The sequence below is a fragment of the Phyllostomus hastatus genome, unplaced genomic scaffold (genome assembly GCF_019186645.2).
Source record: "Phyllostomus hastatus isolate PE091 unplaced genomic scaffold, TTU_PhHast_1.1 phas_scaffold_501, whole genome shotgun sequence".
Taxonomy (NCBI): Eukaryota; Metazoa; Chordata; class Mammalia; order Chiroptera; family Phyllostomidae; genus Phyllostomus; species Phyllostomus hastatus.
Window position 1 is genome coordinate 50,931,115 of NW_025334033.1, and position 27,748 is coordinate 50,958,862.

Below are 27,748 nucleotides of genomic sequence, written 5' to 3' on the forward strand. Positions count from 1 at the left end.
TATTGAGCCCTGGTCTGCTGCTCAGTTGGTTGAAGCATTGTCCCGATACACCAAGGTTGCAGGTTCTATCCCCAGTCAGGACACACAAAAGAATCAACCAATAAATGCACTAATAAGTGTGTCAACAAATTGATCTCTCTCTCTTTCCAATAAATAAGTTGCATTTCAAAACACTAACAATGACCAAAAAAAATTAAGAAAACAATTCAGTTTACTAGAGCATCAAATAGGATAAAATACTTAGGAGTAAACCCTAAAGAGGTGAAAGACAATGAAAATTATAAAACATTGCTAGAGAAAATCAAAGAAGATGCAAAGAAATGGAAAGACATTCAGTGTGTGTATACTGAAAATCAGTATTGTTAAAATGTCCATGCTACCCAAAGCTATCTACTGGTTCTGTCCATTTTCTATCAAAATCTCCATATTTGAAGAAATAGAAAAAAGCATGCTGGAATGTATGTGGAATCTCAAGGGATCCCAAGTAGCCAAAACAATCTTAAAAAGAACAAAGTTGAAGGCCTCACATGTCCTGATTTGAAGACGTATTACAAAGCAGTAGTAATCAAGCCAGTGTTGTTCCGACGTTAAGACAGATAGACCAATAGAACGAAATAGCACAGAAATAAACCCTTGTGTGTATTGCCAGGAGATTGTCGAAAAGGGTGCTAAGACTCCGCAACAGGCAAAGGACAGCCTTTCAACAAATGGCACTGGGAAAACAGGATATCCACACGGAAAGAATGAAGTTAGACTCACCTTATACCATAGACAAAGGTTAACTCAAAAATGGATTTAAGACTTAAAACCGTAAGACTAGAAGAAAACACGGGAAAATTGCAGGACATTGGATCAGCAATGGTTTCTAGAATATCACTCCAAAAGCACGGTCAGCAGAGGCAAAGCAGTCAAACAGGACTGCCCCAAACCGAAAGAAGCTCTTGTGCGTCGAAGGAAACAATGGCAACCTGTGGGATGGCAGAAAATATTTGGAAGTCATTTACCCGGTAAGGGATTAAAATACAGAGTTTATATGGAACTTCTGCAACTCAACAACAACAAACCAAGTAACTCAATTTAAAAATGGGCAAAAGACTCGAATTGACAATTATCTGAAGAAGATACACAAATAGCCAACAAACACAGGAGAAGATGTTCATCATCACTAATGAATGCAATTCAAAACAACAATGAGATAACACCACACACCCTCTAGGATGGCCACTATCAAAAGAACAGAAAGTAACAAGTGTGGGCGAGAACGTGGCCAACATTCTATTAACTGGAACACTTGTGCGTTGTTGTTAGGAATGTAAAGTGGTGGAGCCACTATGAAAAACCATGGTGGTTCCTCAAAAAATCAAAAATAGAAATACCATGGTCTGGCAGTCCCACTTCTGTGTATATGTTCAATAGAATTCAAGGCAGGCTGTTAAAGAGATCTGCACACCTAAGTTCATTAAAGCTCTGTTCACGATACCCAACAGGTGGGCGCAACACAAATACCCACTGCCGGCTCAGTGGGTGAAGAAAATGCAGTGTATGCACACAGTGGAATATTATGCAGAGTTAAAAAAGAAGGAAATTCTGTCATATGCTACGACACAGGTAAACTTCAAGGACATTATACTAAATAAAATAAGCCAGTCACAAAAGGACAAATACTGTATAACTCCACTCATATGAAGTATATAAAATAGCTAAAATAGGGACAGAGAGCCCTGTCTGGGGAAATCAGTTGGTTAAGCATTGTCCCAATGTGCCAAGGTTGTGGGTTCAATCCCCAGTCAAGGCACATGCAGGACTCAACCAATGAATGCATGGATGAGTGGAACAAAAAATCAGTGTTTCTCCCCCACCTTTCTCTCTCTAAAATCAATTAAAAAAAAAAACAGAGACAGGACAGAGATAGGTGGGTAGTGCCAGATGCAGAGGAGAGGAGGGAGGGGAAATTAGTATTTAGTAGGTATAGTTTCATTTTTGCAAGATGAAATTCTAGATATTTGTTGCTTAACAATGTAAATATACTTAACACTACAAACTACACTTAAAATGATAAAGATAGTAAATTCAATGTGATGTGCTTTTTACCTCAATAAAAATGTATATTGAGATCAAAGCAATGTACAATGAGAAATGAAAGTTTAAGAAGTCACACACCCATTAAAAACGGCTTCTTTGCTGTGGTCCTGTGGGAGTCACGTGTACAAGACTTGTTGGCTTTGAGCTAGGTGTTTTTGGAATCCATCCCTGATATGGGAGCCTTAAAAGTTGGGGCGCTTGAAGTGTGGCCCAAATACTTCACTCCTCAGGGAGAGGCTGGGAGCCAGGGGTTCCCTCGCAGTTGGATAGCACTATGCTGAGGGTGAGACTCATGGTGAGAAAGGGTCTCCGCCTTTCCCACCCGTTTGGGGGTATTTTCTCATTTCGCCCGTTGTGTAGGAGTCACTCAGCTAGTTTCTGGATTTCTCTCAGGTGGAATCGCTGTGTGTGTAGCTGTGCATTCTGAGTGTGCATGGTAGGAGATTGGATTGGAGCAATGATTTTCAACTGCTGTGCCATGGCACACTTGTATGCACAAGAATTTTAAGCACATACCATACCTGATTATTTAGTCAGGGGCACTGACATTTTTTCCCTTAGTCTGTCAAATTAAAAAATGACAACAGCCAACACAACAATAGCAGTCTAGTGTGAATGAATCAAAACTGTACCTGTTTTCTTTTTTGTCAAATCAGCAAAAATGTATTTTTTGTTCTGCCACAGAATTGTAATAATTAGTTTATGTGTGCCACGAGATGAAAAAGGCTGAAAATTGCTGAATTATAAAATAGTTCAGGTTATGTGTTCCTTTGAGTGTGATTATGCTTATTTGTAAAATTTTTTGAGTTGTTGCATATAGTTATAGTTCACTCATTCTACTTGCTGTTTTTTCTGAATTTTTATTTATTGAATTTAGAAAGAGAGAGGAAAAGAGAAATTGATTTGTCGTTCCACTTATTTATGCATCCATTGGTTGATTCTTTTAAAAACTTTTTGTAGGTTTTTGTTTGTTTGTTTGTTTGTTTGTTTTAGAGCAAGAGGAAGAAAGGGGGTAAGAGAGGGAGAGAAACATTGATGTGTGAGAAAAACATCAATCATCTGTCTCTTGTGCATGCCCTGATTGGGGATCAAACCCACAGCCCAAGCATGTGCCCTGACCGGGAACCACACTGGCGACCCTTTGCTTTGTGGTATGATGCGTAACCAACTGAGCCACTTTGGTTAGGACATTGGTTGATTCTGGTATGTGCCCATGTGCCCTGACTGGGGATCAAACCCACAACCTTGGCATATCAGGGTGATGCTCTAACCAAAGGGCTACCTGGCCAGGGTTCTAATTGGTGTTTTGCATTCCATTATATAAATATACTGCAGTTTGATTATCCATTTTAATGTAGGTGAACATTTGGATTGTTTCCAGTTTTAGTCGTTACAAATACTGCTGCCGTGAACATTCTTGTACATGTATGTATTTCTGCTGGTTATATGTTTAGGAATTGAATTCCTGGGCTACATGTCTGTTCAGCTTTAGTGGATATTGCCAAGTAGCCATTCAGAGGGGTCATCCCAATTTACACTACCACCAGCAGCATATGAGAATTCCATTTGTTCCACTCCTGGGCTTACAACTGCTTCATTTCCAGTCTCTGCCTTCTCCATCACACGGGCTTCTCTCTGTGTGTCTGTTTCACACGGCCGTCTTCTCAAAAGGTTGCCAGTCACATTAGATTGGGGCCCACCCTACTCCACCATAACTTCATCTTAAAGAATTACATCTGCAACAACCCTGTTTCCAAATAAGGTCTCTCTCTGAGGTACTCGGGGTTAGGACGCAAAACATACCCTTTTTTTGGGAGGTACACAAGTCAACCCATACCAGATACAATTATAGTGGATATCTGTTCTTGATCTCAGTGGGGAAAATTTCAACTTTTCACCATTAAGTGTAATATTTGCTGTACTTTTTTTTTTAAGTAGATACTCCTTACAAGATTAAGGAAGTTCCTCTTTTATTTTTGGTTTGCTAAACTTCTTAAAAATCATGAATGATGCCCTAGCTGGCTAGCACAGTTGATTAGAGCATCATCCTGATAACCAAGTCTTCAGATTGATAGAGCACATACAAGCAACAACTAAAGAATGCATAAATAAGTGGAACAACAAAGGGATATTTCTGTCTCTCTCAAATTAATAAATTTTAAAGGTAAAAATCATGAAAAGATGATGAAATTTATCATATTCTTTTTCTGAATCTGATGAGATGATCACCTGATTATCCCTTTATTATAGTAAAAACATTTATTTTTTATTTTTCAGGAGAGAATTTTAGTTAAAAAATTGAAAATACAAGTAAGAAGGATTTCTGAGTTGGGTAATATTTTTTTTTCCATCTGGGTGCTGCTTACACAATTGTGAAAATTCACTAAGATGTATGCTTACGATGTGTAATTTTATGTGTATATATATATATATATATATATATATATATACTTTAATAAAAAGTTAAACAACTAAATTCCTCCTTGAGAATGAGAAGCTCTTTCTTCTGAGGATATTTAGATTTCCCACTTTGCACTCACACCCACCTCCTAAGAGAGGTGAAGATCTGGGTTGCTCGTTAAGAAAGCAAGGTCAAAGTTTTCCATGGTGCACAACCGATACAGTGGCACAATTAACATGCTCAGCGTTTTCCGAAGTCAGCATGCGCCCTGGCTGGTGTGGCTGGTGGCAGTGTGGATCAGCTTTGCTTTTCGGTGATTTATGCAAGCCACAGGAGTTCGTGTTTAGTATTACTCTGAGGGATTGGCTTCTATTCTAGGTCGTCCTCTCTCGACAATCTTGGTATCTGTTCTTTGCTACCTTTGCTTTAGCTGAGACTCACCAACCTGAGTTTTTATCTGTTCAATTATTCTAAAGAATTCTAAAGAGTCAGTTCTCCCCTTTTTATAACAACTGCAGATGTTACCTTTCAGATGCCTGCAGGAATTGGTGTAGTCTTATATTGTCTTCAAAATGTTAACACTCTTCACAAATTTGTTCCCAGTTGGGTTCTTCGTTATCATTGAATTAAGTCTATTCATTTAATTTGAGAAGAATTTTGACATCTTTACAATTTTTCCTCCTTTCGTTTAGACCACGATAAGCCTCTCCATTATTTCAAGTCTAATTTTATCTCACTCCGATGTGATTTTTGTATGGTTCTGTAGTTATCTCCATATAAATTCTACGTATTTCTTATGAGAGTTATTTCTACTTGTTTCATGTTTTTCGTTGTTGTTCCGATTTTTGCTATTGTAGCTGGAACCTTTTCTTTCTTTCTTTCTTTTTTTTTTTTTCCCCCATTCAAAAATGAACCCGTGGAGCGATAGGATCTCTACCACCCCGTTCAGCTATGAGACTCTATGGTTTTTCGGTTCTATGACAGCGTTCTACTCTCACCTACATTATCCGAACCTGAAGGAAGATGGCAACCGAGGGTTGCCAAGCAAAGGGTCGCTCTATCTCGCCTTTGTTCTCCTCTCGGTGGCTACTGCGCAGGCGTAGTCATCCCGGTGCGACCCCGCCTTCTCGGTCGCGGGCCCAGCTCGGTAGCGCCGGCGCACTGGCTCGCTCCGTTTACAAGCTCCGGGGCCTGTAGGCGCCGCGAGTTCCGGCTGTCGCCGTCGCCGCCGCGGCTCCTGGAGGTCGGTTGCGACGAGTAACGGTGCAGGGACGAGCCCTGCGCCCTCTCCGATATGTACCCCAACTGGGGCCGATATGGCGGGAGCAGCCACTATCCGCCTCCGCCGGTCCCGCCGCCACCGCCGGTGGCGCTTCCTGAGGCCTCGCCCGGGCCCGGGTACTCGAGCTCGACGACTCCCGCGGCCCCCTCCTCCTCGGGCTTCATGAGCTTCCGCGAACAGCACTTGGCGCAGCTCCAGCAGCTGCAGCAGATGCACCAGAAGCAAATGCAGTGCGTGCTCCAGCCCCATCACCTTCCTCCGCCCCCCCTGCCGCCCCCGCCGGTGATGCCCGGGAGCGGCTACGGAGACTGGCAGCCACCGCCGCCACCGATGCCCCCTCCACCTGGGCCGGCCCTCAGCTATCAGAAGCCGCAGCAGTACAAACACCAGATGCTCCACCACCAACGAGACGGGCCTCCTGGTTTGGTTCCCATGGAGCTGGATTCCCCTCCTCAATCTCCCCCTGTACCGCCAGGGTCCTATATGCCCCCCTCTCAGTCTTACATGCCCCCACCTCAACCGCCACCCTCGTACTACCCCCCGGCCTCGTCTCAGACCTACTTGCCTCCTGCTCAGCCGTCCCCTTCTCAGTCCCCACCTTCCCAATCCTACCTGGCTCCCACCTCCTCTTATTCTTCCTCTTCCTCCTCGCAGTCCTATATGAGCCATTCCCAGTCCTACTTGCCCTCTTCTCAGGCATCACCTTCCCGCCCTTCCCAGGGCCATTCCAAATCCCTACTAGCTCCACCACCGTCCACGGCTTCTGGGAGTAAGACAACTGTCCAGCAAGAGCCTTTGAAGAGTGGTGCCAAGAACCAGAATGCTGAACAGCATCAAGCTGCCCCTGAGCCAGATCCTTCGAAGATGACTCCACAGGTAAGAAAGCCTCTGCCCCAGCCGCATCTTTTCAGCTGGAGGACCCTAAGTGAGCAGGCCTCGGGGCTTTAACCAGTGCTTAGCCTAATTACAACACCTATGACTAGCCAATTTACACTCCAAAGGATTCCATAAGAGTCTGAGGTCTGACCTCGCAGCTTTTTAATTAGCTAAATATGGATTATCCAACGTGTTTGAAGATGTTTCTAGACACCAGAGTAGTGAGGTGGCTCAGAAGTTATTTCTTAGGTATATTTCTTGGTTTCCTTTGACCAACTTCCTAGATTTTGCTGCAGTTGCAAAGGGCTCTGCTTTAAAATTGTGTTGGAAACTAAAATTTCCATTTGAGAGGCAGCATAAAAAAGAAGCCTCTGAAAGAACTGGAACTTGAAATGCATGCAAACTTTTCGCTTCTGGAAAAGAATTATTTAGGGACCACTGATAGCCATCAGCTTCCTGAATTAAAAGATCTCACCAGTTGAAGGACTGAAATCTTGTTCTCATCAGGAGCGTCCTAATTGTGCTTATAGATACACATGCAGTACACAGGGGAGTCTACCCATTTGACCCTTTGGTGAGTCGGTTGGTCACTGAAGGAATTGACCCATACATGCTTTTCTCACATCATTTAAAGATTTAAGACATGACCAGTTCACTGCGTTGCATTGTTGTTACCATTCACTCCAGAGTAACAGCCTTGGAATTTGGCCAAGGTAAAAAAAAAAACAACAAAAAAATGACGAAGAAGAAAGTTTCTGATGCCTCTTCATTCACGAGAGAGCCGTTTCTCTCAACTTCTGTTTGAAGTCATGCCTCCCAGGGAATGGTCAAAGGGTGATAGGACAGCAGTGATCGATTCCTCCCCTTAGGAAGAGGAGTGAATGAAAGTGAATCAATGGCTTCACTTTTATTTTTTATGGCTTCCTAAAATAGACACTTTTAGCACTTACTATCTTAGATTCCCTGTGAAGAAGAGATTCTTTTTATCTACAAACTCAGATCTACATGTAAAAGATTTCCAAAAGATAGGGATGTGCCATTCTAAGGGCTTGGCATTAGAAACTGAGAACAAATACCGTTGTTTTAAGTAAGCAAGATGCTGTGGTTGGCGGTTGAGTGAGTGGTTCTGTTGGCTGACAGCAGAGTGCCATGCCACCAGGATACTCCCCCCAGATTTCTCTATTACAGGGACAGAATTTGTCTCTTTTCTCACCCCACTTTGAAATTTCTAGTGCTTTTGTTGTCACATTCTCTGCGTTAATTCAAGCCAAAATGTGACATATCTTCATCTCTACTAGACTGGTATTCTGGCCTTTTATAGAGAGGTAAATGAATTCTGTGGGATGGGGGGATCAGACAGGTCATTAATATAAATACCACGAGCACTGCTTTTCTGCCTTTGTACTTGGAGTGAACTCCTTTTAGTGCTTTGAATATTGAGTGTCTCCAATTCTTTGGTGAGAGCCAGGAAGAAAGTGATTGGAAAGAAAACTGGAAGATGAGGCTTGAGGAATGGGAGTGAGCTCTATCCAGAATGGCCTTGTAAGCCTGTTTAGCCAGCTTCCTCAACCCTCTTTTCCCTACAGTTGTATTGCTTTCAAGGCACGTCTCAAATATCAGGGTCTCTCTGAAGCCATGCCTAAGCTTAGCCATTTGGTTGGTTCTGTTCTTGGGATTGTAAGGCCCTTGCAGAGAGAGACTATCTGACTCATTTCCTTATCACCTGTAGCACCTAGGACAGTGCCTTGCAAATTGTAGGCTCTCCACAGAGGTCTGTTGAACAAGATACAAGAGTTGCAATGTTTTAGACTTAGGATACTTTAGCTTATTAGATGATAAACGTTTTCTTCATGCCAGTGCCAATCTCTGACAATCCTTCTGCACATTCTTCTTATATTATTTTTTGGGAAAATGTCATTTAAAATGTGGAAGATTTTAAACATACAGTGGCCCCCCCACCTTATTTGCAGTTTTGCTTTCTACAATTTCAGTTACTTGCAGTCAATTGCGCGCCAAAAATATTAAATGGAAAATTCCAGAAATGCGCAATTTAGTGTGCTGTTCCGAGCAGTGTGGTGCAGCCTTGCTCCAACCTGTTCTGTCCTCCCGGGATGTGAACTGCCCCTTTGTCCAGCACACCCACCCTGCCTCAGCTGCTCGCCCGCTTGTCCGTTGGTCGCCCTCTCGGTTACTGGAACACAGCCGCAGTGTCGTCGTGCCGGTGGCATTCCAGTGACCGTCTGCCTTAGTGATGGCTGCAGACACAACGGTAATAATGCCGGCAGTCTGGATGTGCCCCAGAGAAGCTGTGAAGTGCTTCTCTGAAGTGGAAAAGTGAAAGTTCTCAATAAGTAAAGGAAAAAACTGTAGGCCGAGTTGCTGAGATCTACAGTAAGAACAAATCTATCCGTGAAACTGTGAAGAAGGAAAAAGAAATTTGGGGTAGTTTGCTGAGAGAGACCACATTCATTTGACTTTATTGTAGCAGTAAATTATAATTGTTCTATTTTATTACTAGTTGTTAATCTCTTAGTGTGCCTCAACTATGAATTAAACTTTATCATAGGTGTGTGTGCATAAGAAAAAGCATTGTGTGTGTGTGCATGTATGTATATGCCTGAGAACTGTCTGCAGCTTCAGGCATCTACGGGGTCTTGGAACATATCTCCAGCAGATAAGGGGAGCTGCTGTACACCAAAGTACGGAAAGTGGTGTGAGCCTCACCCCCATGTACCCATCATTCAGATTCAGTAACTATCAAGAGTTTACCATGTTTACTCCAACTAAGCCTTTCTTGTTGTTCCTGCTAAAATATTTTGAAGCAAATCTTAGCTGTCATGTCATTTCATCCATATATTCTTAGACATCTTTTAAAAAAAAGAACCTTTTCTTAGGTTAACACAGTATATAACACGTAACAGGCTCAACAACAGTTTCATTGTATCATCTAACACCTGATCCATTCAGATTTCCCCTATTGTCTCATCAGACTAACGGAATTAAAAGTAATTCCTTGATGTCATCCATGCTAAACTTCCCCAGTGGATTAATTCATGTGTGCTTGGCTGGTTCAGAGTAGGATGCTGCGTAGACATTTTGGAGCAGGACAAGTCTTTGTTGTGGATTGACTGTCCTGTGCATCGTGGGATGTTTTTAGCAGCACCTCGGTCCTCTGCTGACTAGATACCAGTAGCAGTCCCTCGTCGTGACAACCAGAAATGTTTTCAGACATTGCCAAATACTCCCCAGGGGAGCAAAATCACCCTCGGTGGAGAACACCTAATTTAGATTACTTTCTCCTATTCTCTTTTTCTACCTCATGCCACTGAACTTGAAAAACCTGTGTCAGTTGTCTTGTAGAATGTCTCACATTCTGGATTCATCTGCTGTCTTGTGGTGTCATTTGACTTGTTCCTCTCTTTTCCACGTTTTTTGTAAACTAGGCATTAACTCCGAAGCCTTCTTAGATTTAAGCTCACCTGGCTTTTGGCAAGTGTGCTTCGTAACCTAGGTGATACTGTGTACTTCATTTGCATTCCATTAGGAGGCACACAGTGCCTGGTTGTCCCACAGTCAGGAGTGCCAAGATTGACAGGGGGTGACAGTCTGGTCCCCCCACTGTAAAGCTTCCCATCAGTCTTGCATCTAATGTTTCATCTAGTGATTTATTGGTTGATTTCTTTTTTTGCCTAAGTAAGTTATTTCTTCATTAGAGGTTGCAGTGGTGATTTTTTTTTTTTGTACCAATTCTTAAATGGAATTCTGTAAAGAAAAACTTCCACTCATGAACCAGGACTGTTTGATTGGAAATACAATTTGTATAGGAAAGAGAAGATAAGTGCTTGATATTCTTTCATTTAGTTTCTCGTTTTCAGAGTAAAGTGGTGGTGATTTAATGGAATGCACCTTTTTTCTCTGAGAATTAAATTTCTGTGTGTTTAATGGACTAACTAGATAAAGTGCATACTAGCCTTTTTTCATGAATTGTGATTTTATTTATCCTTTTAGTCTCAAAGCCTGTTTAGGAAAAGATGTTGAATTTGATTAGAATTTTTAGTCCTTTATTTAATGATCAAGTATTTATTGAGTAGCGACTCTGTGCCAAGTACTGTGCTTAGTTTGGGGATGAAATGGTAGATACTAGCCTTCACTGACTTGTTCTGATGGGGGCGGGGATATGTAAGTAACTAAGAGAAGAACAGGGTGCTATAGCATTATAAAATATAGAATTATAAAATATTACTAGATTGTTCCATAAGGAATGGAAGAAGGTGAGGTTTTTTTAAGCCCAGGGTCTAGCACATAGTAGGTGAAAAAACAAATGTTTTTTTAATGATTGGATGTAGCTGGGAGTTCTAACCTAATTGAAGAGGCCTCCCTTTGTAAGGGATGTATAAGTGAAACCCAAAGAACAGGTAGGCATTACCCCGACGGAGCTCAGAGACTTGAGTGCAGGAAGGCTTACTGGAATCCCAGGGCGGCAGGGGTGGACGCGATCTAGATCAAGAGGAGCCAGCGAGGACTCTACGGGCAGTAGGAAGGCACTGAAGGAATTCATACGGCCTGATGTGACAGACGGGCAGTTGTAGAAGCTTGCTCTACTTGCGATGTGGAGAGTAGAATCAAAAGGAACAAGAGTAATTTACAGGGAATAGTTAGTAAATAATTCGAGCAAAAGATAGTAAGTGGCTTGGACTTGGATGGCGATGGTGGAGGTGGAGAGAGGTGGAAAACCCGGAGAAATGTTTAGGCACCGGACTCCAGTTAGAGACTGAGTAGTAGTGGAGAGCGGGGCATCACTGATGGATGGTGGCTGGGTTTCTGCTGGGTAGGTGGGCTCCCATTTACTAATGAAATACGGGAACCTAGAGGAGGAGGAGGAGGAACCGGTCTGGGGTTGAGGTGAAAATGGTAAGTTTTAGACCTACTGACTTTCAAGTTCTTGATACCTAAGAGTCCAAATAGAGGTGTCAGATTGGAAGTTAGATATAGGTGTGGAATCTAGGTGCAAGATCTGGGAGACCTGATAGACTTGTGAGTCATCAGCATAAGAGCGGTATTGGACGGGACAGAAAAAGATGAGGTCTCCCGAGGAATGTGCAGGGTGAGAATAGAGGTTAAAGGAGATTGAGCCTAGCCTCACAGAATCTCTTGGTGTCTAAGGGAACCAACAGGAAAAAGGCCAAAGAGTGGGAAGGTCAGGACAGGGCACTGCCACAGAGGTGAAGGGAAGACTGTTTGCAGGAGGAGGGAGTGGTCAGCTGTGGCACCGCCGCTGAGAGGTCAAGCGAGATAAAGACTATGAGCTATCTTTTGCATGTACTGACATGTAGATTATTGTTGACCTTGGCAGGAGCAGTTTCATAGTGACTGAAGCCATATTGCATTGCTTTGAGCAGTGATGGAAGGTGAGGAATGGGGATGGTGAGTATAGACCATTCTTTCAAGAAGTTTGACTGAAGGGGAGAGGGAGAGGGAGAAGGAGGGCAGCAGCTGGAGGAAGAAGTGAAGTAAAGGAGGGGTTTTTTTAGGTGGAAGTAAGATTATCTGGTGACCTTAATTCCTGAAGTAGAATGTCAACCTCAAAAATACTGAAAACAAATAGATTATAAATAAATTTCAAGAATGAAAATCCAGTATATTATTTTATCCATTTGTCTCCCCAAGCCCCCCCTTCACTTTAGAATATAAGACATAGGACATTTAGTCTTATAGATACTTACAATAATCAACCTGGATAGGAAAGGCCTCCAAAATAAATCTTTAAATGCTCTCTCTTCTCTCTCGCCACCTTACTCGCTCTCCCTGTCTCCCTTTCTCTCTGTCTCTTCTCTCCCCCTCTCCCCTGTATATTTTCCACCTTGAAAAATTATTCAGTACCTAGTTAGTAGCAAGCAGTCAGTAAGTGCTTGATGAATAAATTAGCACCTTTTTTTGGTAATGATATTTGTGACAAATAGTTCTTTACATCCTTTTAAACTTTATCCTGTCTCTTTTTGAATATGACATATGCTGTGATTTTCCCTGACTTGTGAACTAATGTCCCATATGAGATGGAGGTGCCCGATACGACGGGACATTCAGAAGAACCAGGTACTAGATCAGCTTCAGGCAGATTTTCATTCTTTCTAAAATAAAAGTCAGTCATCCTTCTTGGAGTCACTGAGGGGGGTTTTGAAGGTCATCATTGTTCCTCTGTAGAGCTTTAAGAATGTGCCCAAACCTAGCCCAAAGATTGCATTAGTTCTGGTTCCTGTTCATTGGGTTCATACTAAACAGAGATTGACTTGCAGTGCCTACCGCCAATAAACTAGCAATCACTGGAACTCAAGCGATAGGACACGTGACAATAAGGAGGGTGCAACTCGATAAAGAGTCTAAGATCTACATGGTCTTTATATCTATAGCCACTGGCCTCTAGTTTGTGACAGATAGTTTGCATCTTTGTATCTGTTAGTGATGTTTTTAAAGCAACTAAAAAAGAAACTTATAACTTCTACTGGAAAGAAACTTAATTTATTAACTTCTCTATTTTCAGTATTTTCATAAAATAATAAAGTTGAAAATGTTTTCATACTACATTATTGTTGCCTATCGTGATCACTGTGCTGTTTGTTTTTTAAATGTTGAATGGTAAAAGCAATTATGTTCTGGAAGCTGATGATTGTATGTATGGTAATTAAAAACCAAAAACCCCAGTCATGACCTAAACTTCAAGATGGAGTTACTGAGTTGAAATGTGTTCTCCTCAGTGGACTGGAGCAAGTTTGAAGACACCAAAATGAGTGGCCTAGAGGGAAGACTTCAGGTGATTGACAGCCACTTGCTGACATCCCACAGGTGCTCTGGCACGGTGACTAACTGAGCACCAGAGACAGGAAAAGTGCTAGGCATTTCTCTCTCAAGAAGATTATCCCTACAGGAACAAATATAAAGGGCACATGGACAAAAACTAGGGGGAGGGTGGAAATGGGAGGGAGGTGGGGAGGGAGGGGTGGGGAGGCTGGTATGGGAGTAATGGACAGAAAACTTGTACTTGAACAATGATTAAAATAAAATTAGAAAAAGGAAAAAAAGAAAATTATCCCGTGAGTGAAAAAAAGGATAACAAAACAGTGAATTGACTGAGAAAAGAGTTTGTGTTATGTGCATTTTATGCATCTGTTTTCATGTGGAAAATTGGAGAAGTGTGCAATGAAGTGTTAGCTATGTAGGAAGTCCTCATTATCCAGAGATAGTGAATGAAGTGAATGCAAGTAAAAACGGGTCCATTTAATATAAAGACTAAAAGTTTATTGTAAAAAGTAAAAAATTTGATTTGAAACACAATCTTGAAAAAACAAAGCTCAAAATCATAAAGAATAGCTGAGTCTTAGAAAGAGCAGAGAATAATTAAAGTATAGATTGTGTTTCTGTACTATAATTTTTGTGACAAAGTTATATGGCAACTTTATATATCTATCATCTTTTATTTAGTTTTTGGAAAAATATTTTAGAGATTTAACAATTTTCCCACGGGCTGTTTTTCAATCTTTGATATTCAAACATTCTCTTTTGCAGTTCCTGTTATTAATTTTTTTTTTTTTTTTTGCTCTTTAACCAGTAGGACTTTTGCTAGATCCTCAGCTCTCCATAATGAATCCCAAAGTTCTCCAACATCACTTTTTATCAAATCTGCACCCTTGTAATTATAGTAGAAATACATGCTGTTGTTAACTACAGAGTATATAGGGAAGATTATTAGTGAATATTTTAGTGTTACGACACCTTTTTTCCTTATGCAACCTTGTAGCCATGGGGATTGTATTATGAATATCGGGATAATGAAGACTCTGTAGTTATTGCTGAGTGGTAAGACTTTTTTATTGATTTAAATAATTAGTTATTGCTTCTGTATGCAGTCAGTTCTCCTCACAAGGTATTTATGTTCTGTAAAGTCACCTGGAAGACCCAGTTGGTGAGCACTGGATCACTGCTCCTAGGGGAAGCACAGGGTTAGGTTCCTGCGAGCCTCTGGTCACATTTTCATCAGCCAGTCAGTACATAACCTTGTTTTGTGTGTGTTTCTATTTAAAGACACCTTACTTAATAGATATTGTTGATTCATGAACTTCGAATTCACAGCCAGCAGCCCTGTAACATCTGCCTGAATGAAGCTTAGGTACCACATATTTTCTCTGTAAGGCACATCACAGCCTTCTGGCACTTAGGAACACGAGTTAGCACTTCAGCCCAAGCTTGGGAGCCATTTTAAACAACAAAATCACTAACAAAAAAAGCACAGAAATGCAAAAAAAAAAAAATGTGGCCCTAAATAGACTGTGAAAAGGACAATTACTCACAGTATGAGAGCCACGTAAAAAGGCGAGCAGGGCCATGTGCTGCCTGAGCTGGGGACGTGCACATTGAGCAGCTCAGGTTTCTCCCTGCCGTGCACACGTCCAGACATTGACACCAGAGCTCCCGAGTGCCGAGTTCGAAACAGAATTTAGCAAGTAGGCACAGAATCCATGAATAACGAGGGCCGGCTATGTTTTCTACTTTTTTTCTACATTAAACTTGTGATTCTTTTAAAGTGGAAGCACAAAACAGGCTTCCAGAAAATTCAATCACAGTATAATTTGGAAGGCAGAGTGAGACTTTTTCTTTAAGACTTTTAAAGTAAATAGAAAGCACTTAAAAACACATTCTCTCCTCATTTATGCGTACAGTAGTCCCCCTTTACCTGTGGTTTGACTTTCTGTAGTATCAGTTACCGGTGACCAACCACTATCTGAAAATACTAAATGGAAAACCCCAGAAATAAATAATGCGTAAGTTTTAAATGGCGTGCTGTTCTGCGTTGCGTAATGAAATCTCATACTGCCCTGCACTGTCCTGATCAGTCGCGCTCAGGATGTGACTCGTTCCTTCGTCCAGTGTATCCGTAGTTTGCCCGTGACCCATGCCATTAGTTGCTTAGCCGTCTCGGGTACCAGGTCCCCGATGCTGCAGTGCTCGTGTTCCAGTAACCCTTATTTTCCTTAGTAATGTCTCATCCACCGCAGTTCATCTCATCACGTGGGCTTCTTAACCATCTCACACCATCAGAAGAAGGACGAGTATAGTGCCATGAGGTATTCTGAGAGAGAGAGAACCACATTCATGTAACTTTTGTTACAATATATTGTTCTATTAGGTATTGTTGTTAATCCCTTACTGTGCCTAATTTATCAATTAAACTATTAGAGGTATGTATGTATGTATGTATGCATAGGAAAAAACATAGTATATGTGGATTCAGGACTATCTATGGTTTCAGGCATCCAGCCACTGGGGGTCTTGGGATGTATCTCCCATGGATGGGGGGGACTCTGGTCCATGTCGGGGTATGGCTAGGCTGATGATACAACAGGTGTTTAAAAGAGAGGAGGCAGAGAGCAGAAGAGGACTGTTTGGTTATGTTCACCAGTTAAAAGACCTCCATGGATAAATCTGAACCAATTAAAGACAGGTTAAAAGCAAGTAGCTGTAAATACTGACAGGATTTACACCAATTGTTTAGCAAAAAGATTGCTCTCACTTCCAAAAGTATGTGTTTTAAGAGAGAAGAGATGTTGAATTACTATGTATGGCATGGTTTAACTTTAATGTATAGATTTGGGGAAGGAATTGAAAATCTTATTTGCCTTTTTCAGTCCAGCCTTGCCTTTTCTTGCATATAGATGCGTGAACGCAGACACAAATATGGCTCTCTGTAAACATCAAGTTGCAGCTTACAGCGTTGCCAAGTAAAATTCTTAAAAATGGTTTCTGTTGTAGGAACAGCAGCAGTATTGGTATCGACAGCACTTGCTTAGTTTGCAGCAGAGGACAAAAGTGCATTTGCCAGGACACAAAAAGGGTCCTGTCATAGCAAAGGATGCACCCAAGCCGGCAAAAGAAGTTCCAGTACCTGTCACCAGTCAAGTAGCAGAACCCCCTGCATCTGAGGAGCCCCCGTTACCTCCTCCTAATGAGGAGGTACCACCCCCTCTCCCACCTGAAGAATCTCAGGTAACCATAAAATTAATTATTTGGTATTTATTAAATTGTTCAGCTTTTTTCTGATCATTTATATACCTTTGTCATGAATGGATATGTATTTTTATGTGTGTGTGTTTTTAAGCCTTATCAGGTTTAGAAAAGGCATTTTTTGGCTCTCCCAGCGCATTACCTTCCCCTTTCCCTCTCCTAAGCTCCGAGGGCCCTTCTTCTGCCTCCGTAACTTGTCTCCTGAGCCTGTGCGGCCCAGCTGGCTCACTCCTACCACCTCTGTAACTTTCTAAATAAGCTTTCGCTGGTAATTTGAAAAAAAAAAAAGAAAGAAAGAAAAGGCTTTTTGTCCCATGGTTTAAATGAAAGTAAGAGTTAAACACTCTTGTAAATTATGTCTTTAAGCACTAAAGGGATGCTGGGTATTTTCATATTGGCAGCAGGCAGCAACAGTTAGAACTTCAGCTTTTGTCATCAGACTCCCAGGCTGTAGTCCAGGCACTGCCGGTGGTGACTCTGAGCAAGTTAGTGACCCATTCTGTGCCTCGTTTCCTCATCTGCAAAATAGAGGTTAGAGCGTTAAATGTCATCTCCTTGTCACTGAGCGTAATTCACTGGCACATGGAAAGTTCTCACATTGGTCCAAAGGTCATTGTTTTCCTGAGAGCCTTATGTGGAAACTTGATTTAATCATGGTAATTACAGTGTAGTCCATTGGTGAAAAGTAACTAAGGTGGAAAAGAAAGATTTCACAAGGGGAAATGATTGTCCTATTTAAGAACAGTGAGATTATTATTCTAGTGAAGACTGGAGTTTATAAACTCCTTTATAGTGGTATCCATGATCACACTATCTTAGATAGAGCTAGGTATTCTATCTAAAGATACAACAGTTTTTTGCCCCGGCCAAGTGGCTTTGTTGGTTGGAGCATCGTGACACGCACCAAACAGTTGTGCTTTACCTCCTGGTCAGGGCGCATCCCTAAGTTGTGAGTTCAGTCTCCAGTCGGGTGGCAGCCCATCAAAGTTCCTCTCACATCAGTGTTTCTCTCCCCGCCCCCTCACCACACCCTCCCTCGCTCTCTAAAGTGGATAAACATATCCTCAGGTGAGGATTTAAAAAAAAAAAAAAAAAAAAAGAACAGCTTTTCCCAATCAGGCAGAGTTGTAGGGATTCTGGACTTTATATTGCAATACATTATAATATTTTATAAAATATTCAAGTTTCTTGCTGATTCCATTGCTGTTTTATGACCTAAATAAGAATGTATCCTCTTTTACCTCTAGTCTGAGGACCCGGAAGAAGACGCCAGGTTGAAACAGCTGCAGGCTGCGGCCGCACACTGGCAGCAGCACCAGCAGCACCGAGTCGGCTTCCAGTATCAGGGAATAATGCAGAAGCACACGCAGTTACAGCAGATCCTGCAGCAGTACCAGCAGATCATACAGCAGCCACCACACCTTCAGGCAAGTGCTTCCTCAGCGGACGCTGGGGAGGTTACCCCTAGACATTTAAAGGATCTGTTATTCCTAAAGAGGTTTAAGTGTGAGGAAGGAAAGATACCACGTATTGACGATTAAGTGTTTCCCAAGAGGTGCCCACATAGTTAGTTAGTTGTCACGTTGACTTGGGGGCTTGGGAAGTGCGGCGTTGTGAAAGCGCTCTGGTGGAGGGGAAGCCGTAATGACATCTTCTGTTCGTGTCGCCCCAGACCTGTGTTAGTGTGCTGTTACTAGTTCCTAAGTGCTTGTACCGAGGATTTAAGAACTGGGGTTCTTATCATGTAACTTCAAGTTAACTTATGTTTTGCCTACACACCACTATGGTAACAGACAAGCAAAAATGCACCAAAAAGATTTAAGGCAACTATCATGAAAAACCCACCAAATACACCATGAAAGATGAAATGACTTAGATACTTCTTTGTCTTATATATTTGAGGTACAAACCTGTCTATATGTCTGTAATAATAGGTCACTTTTTTAAGTTCTTGAAGTGATCCACAGTAATATAAAAACTTGAAAAATACTGATTGCTGAGGTAGGTATTTGCTTTACTCTTTGATTTTTTACCAACTCAGTGATAACCTGTACAGGGTGGGGCAAGAGTAGGCTTACAGTTGTTCATGTGGAAAACACTACAGTAATTAATCACTAGTAACACAAGGGTAAACCGATTCCCGCACTCACAGCTGCAGCCCTCCTTTGGCCCCACCCTGTGGAACTGAGTCAAAGGAAGGGAGAGTGGTCATTACTAAATGGATTTAACAGGCTTATCCTTGTCCTCTGAAAATCTTCAATGTTTTAATCTCCTGAGACCTCAAATGCCCTCGATTCATTGATATTTATCTTGTTATTAATTCTCTTAGGTGGATGTCTTGAAATAATTTTAATCCCTTTATTTGTAGACCATGTCTGTAGATATGCAACTGCGGCATTATGAGATGCAGCAGCAGCAGTTTCAACATCTCTACCAAGAATGGGAGCGAGAGTTTCAGCTGTGGGAAGAGCAGCTTCATTCCTATCCTCATAAAGATCAGCTTCAGGAGTATGAGAAGCAGTGGAAAACATGGCAGGGACACATGAAAGCCACTCAGACCTATCTCCAGGAGAGAGTCAATTCATTTCAGAACATGAAGAACCAATATATGGGGAACATGTCAATGCCACCTCCTTTTGTTCCATATTCTCAGATGCCTCCACCTCTACCAACAATGCCCCCTCCAGTACTGCCTCCATCATTGCCACCACCAGTGATGCCCCCTGCCCTACCTGCCTCCGTGCCCCCACCTGGCATGCCCCCACCTGTGATGCCACCTTCTCTACCAACCTCTGTGCCCCCACCTGTGATGCCTCCATCTCTGTCTTCCACAGGGCCACCACCAGTCCTTCCCCCACCCTCCCTCTCCTCTGTAGGGCCCCCGCCAGTTCTGCCCCCACCGTCTCTGTCTTCAACGGCACCTCCACCCGTCATGCCCCTCCCACCGTTGTCTTCAGCCACACCTCCTCCAGGAATACCTCCCCCTGGCGTTCCACAAGGGATGCCTCCTCAATTAACAGCAGCCCCAGTTCCACCAGTCTCCAGTTCTCAGACTTCACAACATCCGGAGAAACCTAGACCAGCGTTACTTCCCACTCCCGTGTCTTTTGGTTCAGCCCCACCCTCAGCTTACCATCCTCCATTGCAATCAGCTATTGGCCCATCAGAACAAGGGAGTTCTAAAGGTCCTCTGAGCAAGTCTGCTCTGCCCTACGGTTCGTTCTCATCTGAGCCAGGACTTGGGGAGTCTTCAGTCGCTCCATCTCAGCCAATCACTGCAGTGAAGGACATGCCAGTGAGGTCAGGTGGACTGCTTCCAGATCCTCCCAGAAGCAGTTACATGGAAGGTCTAAAAGGGCCAAGGTAGGTCTGCCTTTTTTGTTCGTTTGTGTGGTTTGGCTGATTTGTTGGTTTAGGCTGAGTAGGCCTTGATGGTTTAAAAAGCTTCATTTATTATTTGGTATTCTGGTCCTTTTAATCTATACACATTCCTGGTTTACAATTAATGATGTTAGTGTTGTTCATTTATTAGACACAACAGTGAAATCTATAATGATAACATACCCCCATTTTTTTGAAGTCACTGCTTTTATCTTTTTTGTAGAGATTATAGTGCAGGATGAAGGTGATGTTTTAGAGTAATGCTTATCAATCTCTTACTGACTTTTCAACTTCAAAAGTGATATTAAATTTATCTTTTTTGCTTTTTGTTTATTTGACAAATAGCTGAATTGATAACTTCTCTTTGTTAGCTAATATGCTAACTATTAGAGGTAAAGATGAGTAAGTCAACACTGTAGTGAAATAAAGCAGTGAAATTTAGTGTGAGGGTAAAGAAGACTCTTTCCTCCCCAAGTTGACCTAAATGGTAACTTTCCTACAAAAAAAATTTCAGTAGGATTCTTTTCCAAGTGGAAATTGTATAGAAATACATACTCCTTATATAAAATTTAGACAGTACAGAAAAGTACCGAAGAAAGGAGAAGTCACCTAATTCCACTGGAGATTATTATCCAGAGATAATTTTTTAAATATATGTCTTAAAAAATGGGACCACGCTAAGTATATTGTCTTGTGACTTGCTTTCCCTTATCAGTACATTGGTTAGTTTTCCATCTCAGTGTCACTGGATCTGCATCATCATTTTTAATTTAAACCTGATTTCAATAATTGAGCACAAAATATATCTTTTATTCCCTAAGTTTATAATTCTGAAAACAATATGGCACAAACTTCACCCAAAATCAAAGCTAATTGGAGACAATTAACATGAGTTCCTCTGGGTACCAGAGGCCTTACCAGAGACTTTACATACATTCTCTTAGGGAGCCTTTTCAGCAACCGGTGAGTTTGTATACCCTGTATTTATCCTTTGCAAATGGGCTGAGGGGATTGGGTAACGGGCTCAGGATCGTGTCCCTGGGACAGTTGAGCCTGAGTTTATACCCAGTGGGAGCTGAGTCCAGAGGTTCCTCAGAGCAAAAGCACCAGTTAAGTATGTACTTGATGCCCTGGTTCAGTGATGTTCATACCTGCAAATGCATTTGTAGCCTTCATTCATTTAGTATGTATATCTTCTTGGTTTGAATTCCTACTTCTCTCCTGGATTGAGTACTGTCTTTAGATCTGGTGACTAATTTGCTCTCAGAAGTCCATTTTTAACATCTCATGAAATAAAGATTTTCTGCTCCCCCCTTTTTTTTTCCTGTCATATTAACATTTCTTTCTTTTGCCTACCACATCTGGAGTTTGTAAGTTTAGGACCTATTTTGAGTTTTTTCCTTGTCTCAAGATACAGTTAATAACTTCAGTGCTAGGAGGATCTTAGCAATTGACCTAATACAGTATCCCCTTTACAGCATCTCATGTTTGTGCTGCATTTGATTTGACAGCCGCACATCCTACCTTATTCCTCTCATGGATCGCATGAGAAGTGGATAAGGGAAGCTGAGCTTTGGAGAGGTTGTAAATGAATTGCCCCAGGTGACATGGCTAGTAAATAGTTGAGATGGAATTAGAGTCCAGGCCTTCTGCTTCCCTTGCAAGTTCATTGTATTTCCTGCGACAAGCAGTTGATGGACTCTGCTTGATCACTGACAATTTTCTAGAAAGTTTATTTCTTACATTGACCCTAAATATATTACTATAACTTCTACCTGTTGATTCTAGATCTACCCTTGCAGCACAACACATAACACATTGTCCTCTCTTCCGCGGTATGTTTCTATAGTTACTTACACATCACCCTCGCGTCTACTTCCCCAGCCTGCTTTACCCACTCCGCTCTGCCAGCACGTGAATCCAGATTCCCCTTCTCCTTTCACACTAACACCGACCCCAGCCTCCTCATGCTGTACTGCTCACTGTCCTTTGAAGGGCCTTCAGTTTGTCAAGTCTCCTTCAGATGCCCAGGACCGTAGCCCTCGTACTGGTTTCATTATAAAAAATGTACTTATATAGCTGAAAAAATTGCCTCTTTTTTTTTTTTTTTTCACCAGTCTCATAGGCTTTCCAGGTCTTTTTCACACTAGCTGTTACTAGGCAGAGTTTCTCTCATCCTGCTTGTGCAGTTGCTTTTTGCTTTCTTTTTTCTTTTTCTAAGACTTCAGCTTTACATTTCATCTAGTTAAGTTTGGTCCAACATTCTGGTCTACTGAAACCTTGGTGAATGTTGATTACATTGTTTTTAGGTGCAAGATATCCCTCCCCGGTTTTTTCATCTGCAGCTTTCATTTTTGTCACTGAACTGGCCCTGTTCACATCGTCTACCTTGTTCTAAGAGCCTTTCCACAGTCCATCCAGCCTGTGGCGTCGCCGCTTCTACCCTCTTCCACTTCTGCTCACTCAGCCTGTAGAAAGGACAGTTTGTGACTGTTGACCAGGCATAGTTCTTTTTTCTCCTGTGTAACTAGGTGGGGAAAAAAATCAGTGGGAATCTGGGTAGTTAGTGAAAGAGACTAAGGTAAGAATAATCTACCCTGTTAAGAAAATTTGTGAATTTCCTTTACCAGTTGAATTCTGAGTTTGCCATAAGCACATAACTGATATGGTAAGCCACTCTTGTTTTGTTTTAAACAGAGCTGGGTAGAAAAACAAGAATAAAACAGATAACTGATTTATCAATAACACACTATTAAAGTATTAAAAAGTACTTTGAGTTTTTGCAAAATCTAGATTTAGGCTGCTTTCTAAAAAATGTAAAGGTACCCTAAAAGTCAAGTGACGTAACTCATCCTGTGTAAGTAGCATGCCACGTAGTTCAGCATCCAAGGCAGCTTCTTCGAAACTGTGTGTGTGTGTGTGTGTGTGTGTGTGAGAGAGAGAGAGAGAGAGAGAGAGAGAGAGAGAGAGAGAGACTACATTCATCAGGTCTTCTAGAAGACTGCCACTGCTCAAAAACTGTCATGTCAGTGAACGTTGGATTCCCAGAACCTTTTGTTTTTCAGTGAGAAACTTTATTTATTAAAGGCTAACATACAGAGATGTGCACAATCATAAGTGTTCAGCTTAATGAATTTGTACAAAGTAGAAACACCCGTGTTATGACTGCTCAGATCGCAAAATAGAAATTTACATGTCTGAGAAGTCCCCCTCATGTCCCTTCCCATTTTCCCTTTTTACACCATAGGTTAGTTTTGCCTTTTTTTTTGAATTTTATATAAATGGGGTCATATCGTATGTACCCTTTTGAGTGGCGTCTTTAACTTGACATTACATTACTGTGGGAGTCACCCGTGTTGTGTGTGGCTGGTTGGTGCATTCTCATTCCTGTACATGTTTTGTTGTATGAATAAACCACAGACTGTTTACCCCTTTAATGTTGATGGTCACTTAAGTTTTTGGTTATTATGAAAAGTACTGCTGTGAGTCTTCTGGTGCCGGATGTCCCCCTTAGCTGCATACACATGTGTCTGTGTGTGTGGGTGTTGAATTTTGTTTAGACCTATACCAAGGACTGAAATTGCTTCATCATGGGTATGTATATGTTTTCCTTTGATAGATCTTGTCAGTTTTTCAAGTGGTTGTTACGATTTACATTCTCACCAGCAGTGATTCTGTGTTCCAGTTTTTTTGCATCCTCATCAACACTTAGTATTGTTAAACTTTAAAATTTTAGCCATCTGGGTGGATGTTTAATGGCATTGTAATAGGGCGTTAGTTCATATTCCCCTGATGATGAATGAGTCTGATTCCTTTCCATTTGATTATTGTTCACTTGGGTTTCCTTTTAGGAAATGCTGATTCAAGTCTTTTCTCTATTTTTCTATTAGGTTATGTTTTTTTTTCTTTGATTTGTAGGAGTTCTTTGTGTTCACTAGATATCAGTTGTTTATCCAGCATGTGCCTAGATTGTCCTGATTGGAGCTCCCTGTACAGCACTTCTTACTTTTTGCAGAGTATCAGAAAAGTAGTCTTCACCATTTACCATCTAGGTCCAATGGACACTTTTTATTTTTTAAATTTTAAGTAATTTTACAAAAAATTTACAGACGTAAGAATAAAAGGAGAGTGAAAAACAACTAAAAATTTTTAAAGAGTAAAACTCTTTACATCAAGTAAATTTTAGCAAACATCATAAAAGATGAAATAATTCTGTCACATATTCTTTTAGCAAGCAGAAGGGTCCAGGTTCTTGCCACAAAATATTATGTGAAGTCCTTCCTACTTAATAACTAAGAGGATGACAATACCACATTTCCGTTCTGTTCATAGGAATGTGTTGTTCAGGCATCGGATCTTGAGTTTGAGAATATTCATTTAGGATATTGTCCTCTGAGGACTCAGGGTTGGAGGTTTTACTTATGATAAATTTCACATCTTTATTAAAGCCTAGAGTGCAGCTACAGAGACATTTGTCTTTGGATTCATCTGATAATTTTGGTACAACTTTCTCTGTCACTCTACTTTGTCCCCCTGGTCAGGAAACGAAGACTTCTGCGTTCTCAGTTGGCCTGCACGGAGCCCAGAAACGGGCTGCCGTCTTTGGGGCAGTGCAAGGGGATGCGGCAGTGTATTTCGCCTTTGCCTCCTCCTGGCAGGCGGTCTGTCATTCTTTTATTGTCTTTGTATTTTAATCTTCTTTGGCATAGTTGGGGGTAGTAAGTAATAAGTAACAATGAGTATTAGTGGATTCTGGAAATCTAAGAAAATCACAAAATATTTCAAGATATAGACAAAAATCACTTAGGATCTTACAATGTATCTTAGATTTGTGAAAGGATTCAATGGATCCCATATGGTAATTGCAAGATAATTTAAATTTTGTTGATTTTTAAAAAGTAAATTTTCTCTTTGTTCTCTGGAAGGGCGGTAAGAAAAAAGTCATGAAATATCAATCTTTACAAGTAGAACTGTTAAAAAAAAACAACAACCTCAAAAACTGTAATTGGGTCCGGTGAACCCTGATGGACCCCAAGGACTGATGATACCTTTGATTAATAGAAATTCTTGATTTTAATTTAGTTTTCCAATTTTATCGATATTTTTTCTTTATGGTTAGTGCTTTTTTGTGTGTCCTGTTTAAGCAATCTTTGTTTACTGCAAAGCCATAAGTACATGATCATATTTTATCTTTTATTGTTTTACCTTATATTTTAAAATTAATAATCCATGTAGAATCGACTGCTTTTATGTATGGTATGAACTAGGGGTCCAAGTTCATTGTTTTCCACATGGCTATCCAGTTGACCCCAGCACCATTTAATTGAAAAAGTCACTCTCTCCGTACTAGTGTACTTTGCAGTGTCCCCCTTCATCATAAGTGAAGTGATTATATGTGTAGATTTGTTCCTGGACTTGATTCCTCTGGTTTACTGGTTTGTCCCTGCACTGATGTCGCACTGTTTTAATTACTGTAGCTTTGTAATAAACCTTGATGTTTCTTAGTGTGAGTTCTCCAGTTCTGTTTCTAGGTCAGAGGTTGGCAGACTTTTCTGTGAAGGACCACATGGTAAATATGCCTAAGCTTTGCAGGCCATGTTTGGTGTCTGTCAGATATTTGTCTTTCCTAGTTCTTTCTTACTTCTTTTTAAACTGTAAAAATGTAAAAAAGTTATCCTTAACTGGACTTGGCCCATGGACCGTAGTTGGCTGATTCCTGATCTGGAGATTGTCTTAACTGTTCTCAGTCCTTTTTACCTCCCATACAATGTTTAGAATCAGCATGTCCACTTTCAGAAACCTGCTGCAATTTCGACGGGAATCTATTGACCACTTTAGGAAGAACTGACATCTTTATAACATCAAGGCTTCTGATCGGTCCCATCTCCTTGGTGACTGGTTTAATACCGGAATTGTGGACCTCTTCCACTCTGTGGCTGTCTCACTAGGAGTAGCAAGGGACCGTGAACACTGTCATTCTTCTTTATGCTTCCATTTGTCACGGCTGTTCCTCCTTATAGGGTTTGCTTCTCTTTGGGAATTTTGATTTTTGGATCTTGGATATAGGCGTTATTTCACATGAAAACAAAAGGAAGGAATTTTTATTGAATTTCTTGGGGTGACATCGGTTAATAAAACTATTTAGGTCTCAGGTATACAGCTCTACAATACATCGTCTGTATATCGTAGTGTGTGTTCATTACCCCAAGGGAAGTCTCCTTCCATCGATTGTCGATTATCCTGCCTTTACCCTCTTCTACTTCCCCTGGCCCACACTCTGCCCCCACCGAAGGAATTTGATCTGAGATTGTCACACCTTGTACCTCCCGAAGTCTGCTGATTTGAGTATGTTTATATGTAAACATTGTGATAATCGGATAACTTATTTAAGGGTATTTGTAATCCTCCCTACTTCTTAAGTGTTTATATCCAATTTGGAGTATTTTGAATGTAATTTGAAGTGTCTATACCTAGTTCTAATGGTTTCATACCTAGTTTTACAGTTTTTATTTTTTAGAGGTTTGTAAAATACTTAATTGTGCAGATAAAACTTTTCTAAATATTTAAAATCAAATATTTGTTTTCTTTTCATCTAACCAATGTGCAATGCATGTGTTTTATGTGGTTGTATTTAGTGAATAGACACTATGTTCTTTATTTCAAATACATGCATTTATATGTTAAAAGGTCTTAGTATTTCATTGTATTGACTTAAAGATGGCTTATTTTTGTTCATATTTTTAACATGAGTATCTCAGTATATTTTAGGCTCAAAGGCCTAAAAACTCTTTACTTTTATAAATCTAAAAGGTTTTGATAGTTTTATGATTTTATACAACCTTGAACTTCAAAAATATGAAAGTGCAGTATTGATAAGTAGTTGCCATTTCTCTGTAGTGTTGAAGGTATATTTCAATTCGTTTAATGTTTTGTAATTCCCAAAGTAAAAATAAAATAATGACCCTTGGCCGTTGCTCAGCAATTCAACTGGAAAGCAAAGCACCCTGCCCCTTCACGGAGGCCGCGTGCCAGGCGCACAGGCTCGTGGCCGGCAGAACACGTCCTCCTCCTCCTCCACGCCCACGCCAGTGCCCCCACCTCAGCCCTGCCTCTGGCCTTTACACGTGTACCTGTCTGGTCTGGAGCCCCTTTCCTGTTCCTTGTTCGTTTCACTAATTCCTGCCTCTCCTGCCCCCGGGCTTGCACTTTGGTAATTGTATGCAGAGATCCTTCAGTGAGTCAGATAGGGGGGATGCCTTGTGAGCAAGACCAGCATGTCCCATATTTATTAAATTGTGTTCTAATCATTGCTTTGCTTGTCTCACTCTTCCTGTGGACTGTGAACTCCCTGAGGTCTATATCAGTTTTATTTCCAGCACTAACACAGTCCCTGACAGCGAGTTAGCTTTGCTTATGCCGTGATGTCTCAGTGATGGGTAAAATTCCAAGGCATTCATAGTTTCGTTAGGAAGGCATCTCGTTCACATTCAGAAGTGTACCACTAGATAACGTGTGGACAGCGGTTCTTTGTTGACTCTTGTACATGGGGGGGGGGTAGTCTTATCACTTATGTGAACTAATCATGCTGAATCAAATACAAGGCAGAGGGTTTTATATAATTTTAATCATTTAAGATGTTATTCCAGGCACTTCGAATTAATAAATGTAACTTC

General features: G+C 41.2%; 1 protein-coding gene across 5 annotated transcripts in view; it reads left to right on the plus strand.

The window, feature by feature from the left end:
- The first annotated feature begins 5,608 nt into the window (after positions 1–5,608).
- The window catches only part of YLPM1 (YLP motif containing 1), a 61,736-nt gene continuing 39,596 nt past the window's right edge, over positions 5,609–27,748 (plus strand). For all 5 annotated transcript variants that reach the window (XR_006783750.1, XM_045822256.1, XM_045822257.1 and 2 more), the window contains exons 1-4: positions 5,609–6,641; positions 16,443–16,676; positions 17,942–18,121; positions 19,063–20,057. Coding sequence is in view for 4 of the 5 variants with exons in the window: in XM_045822256.1 (XP_045678212.1) it covers positions 5,778–6,641; positions 16,443–16,676; positions 17,942–18,121; positions 19,063–20,057 (2,273 nt within the window). In the remaining variant the exon portion in view is untranslated. The remainder of the gene's footprint in view (positions 6,642–16,442; positions 16,677–17,941; positions 18,122–19,062; positions 20,058–27,748) is intronic.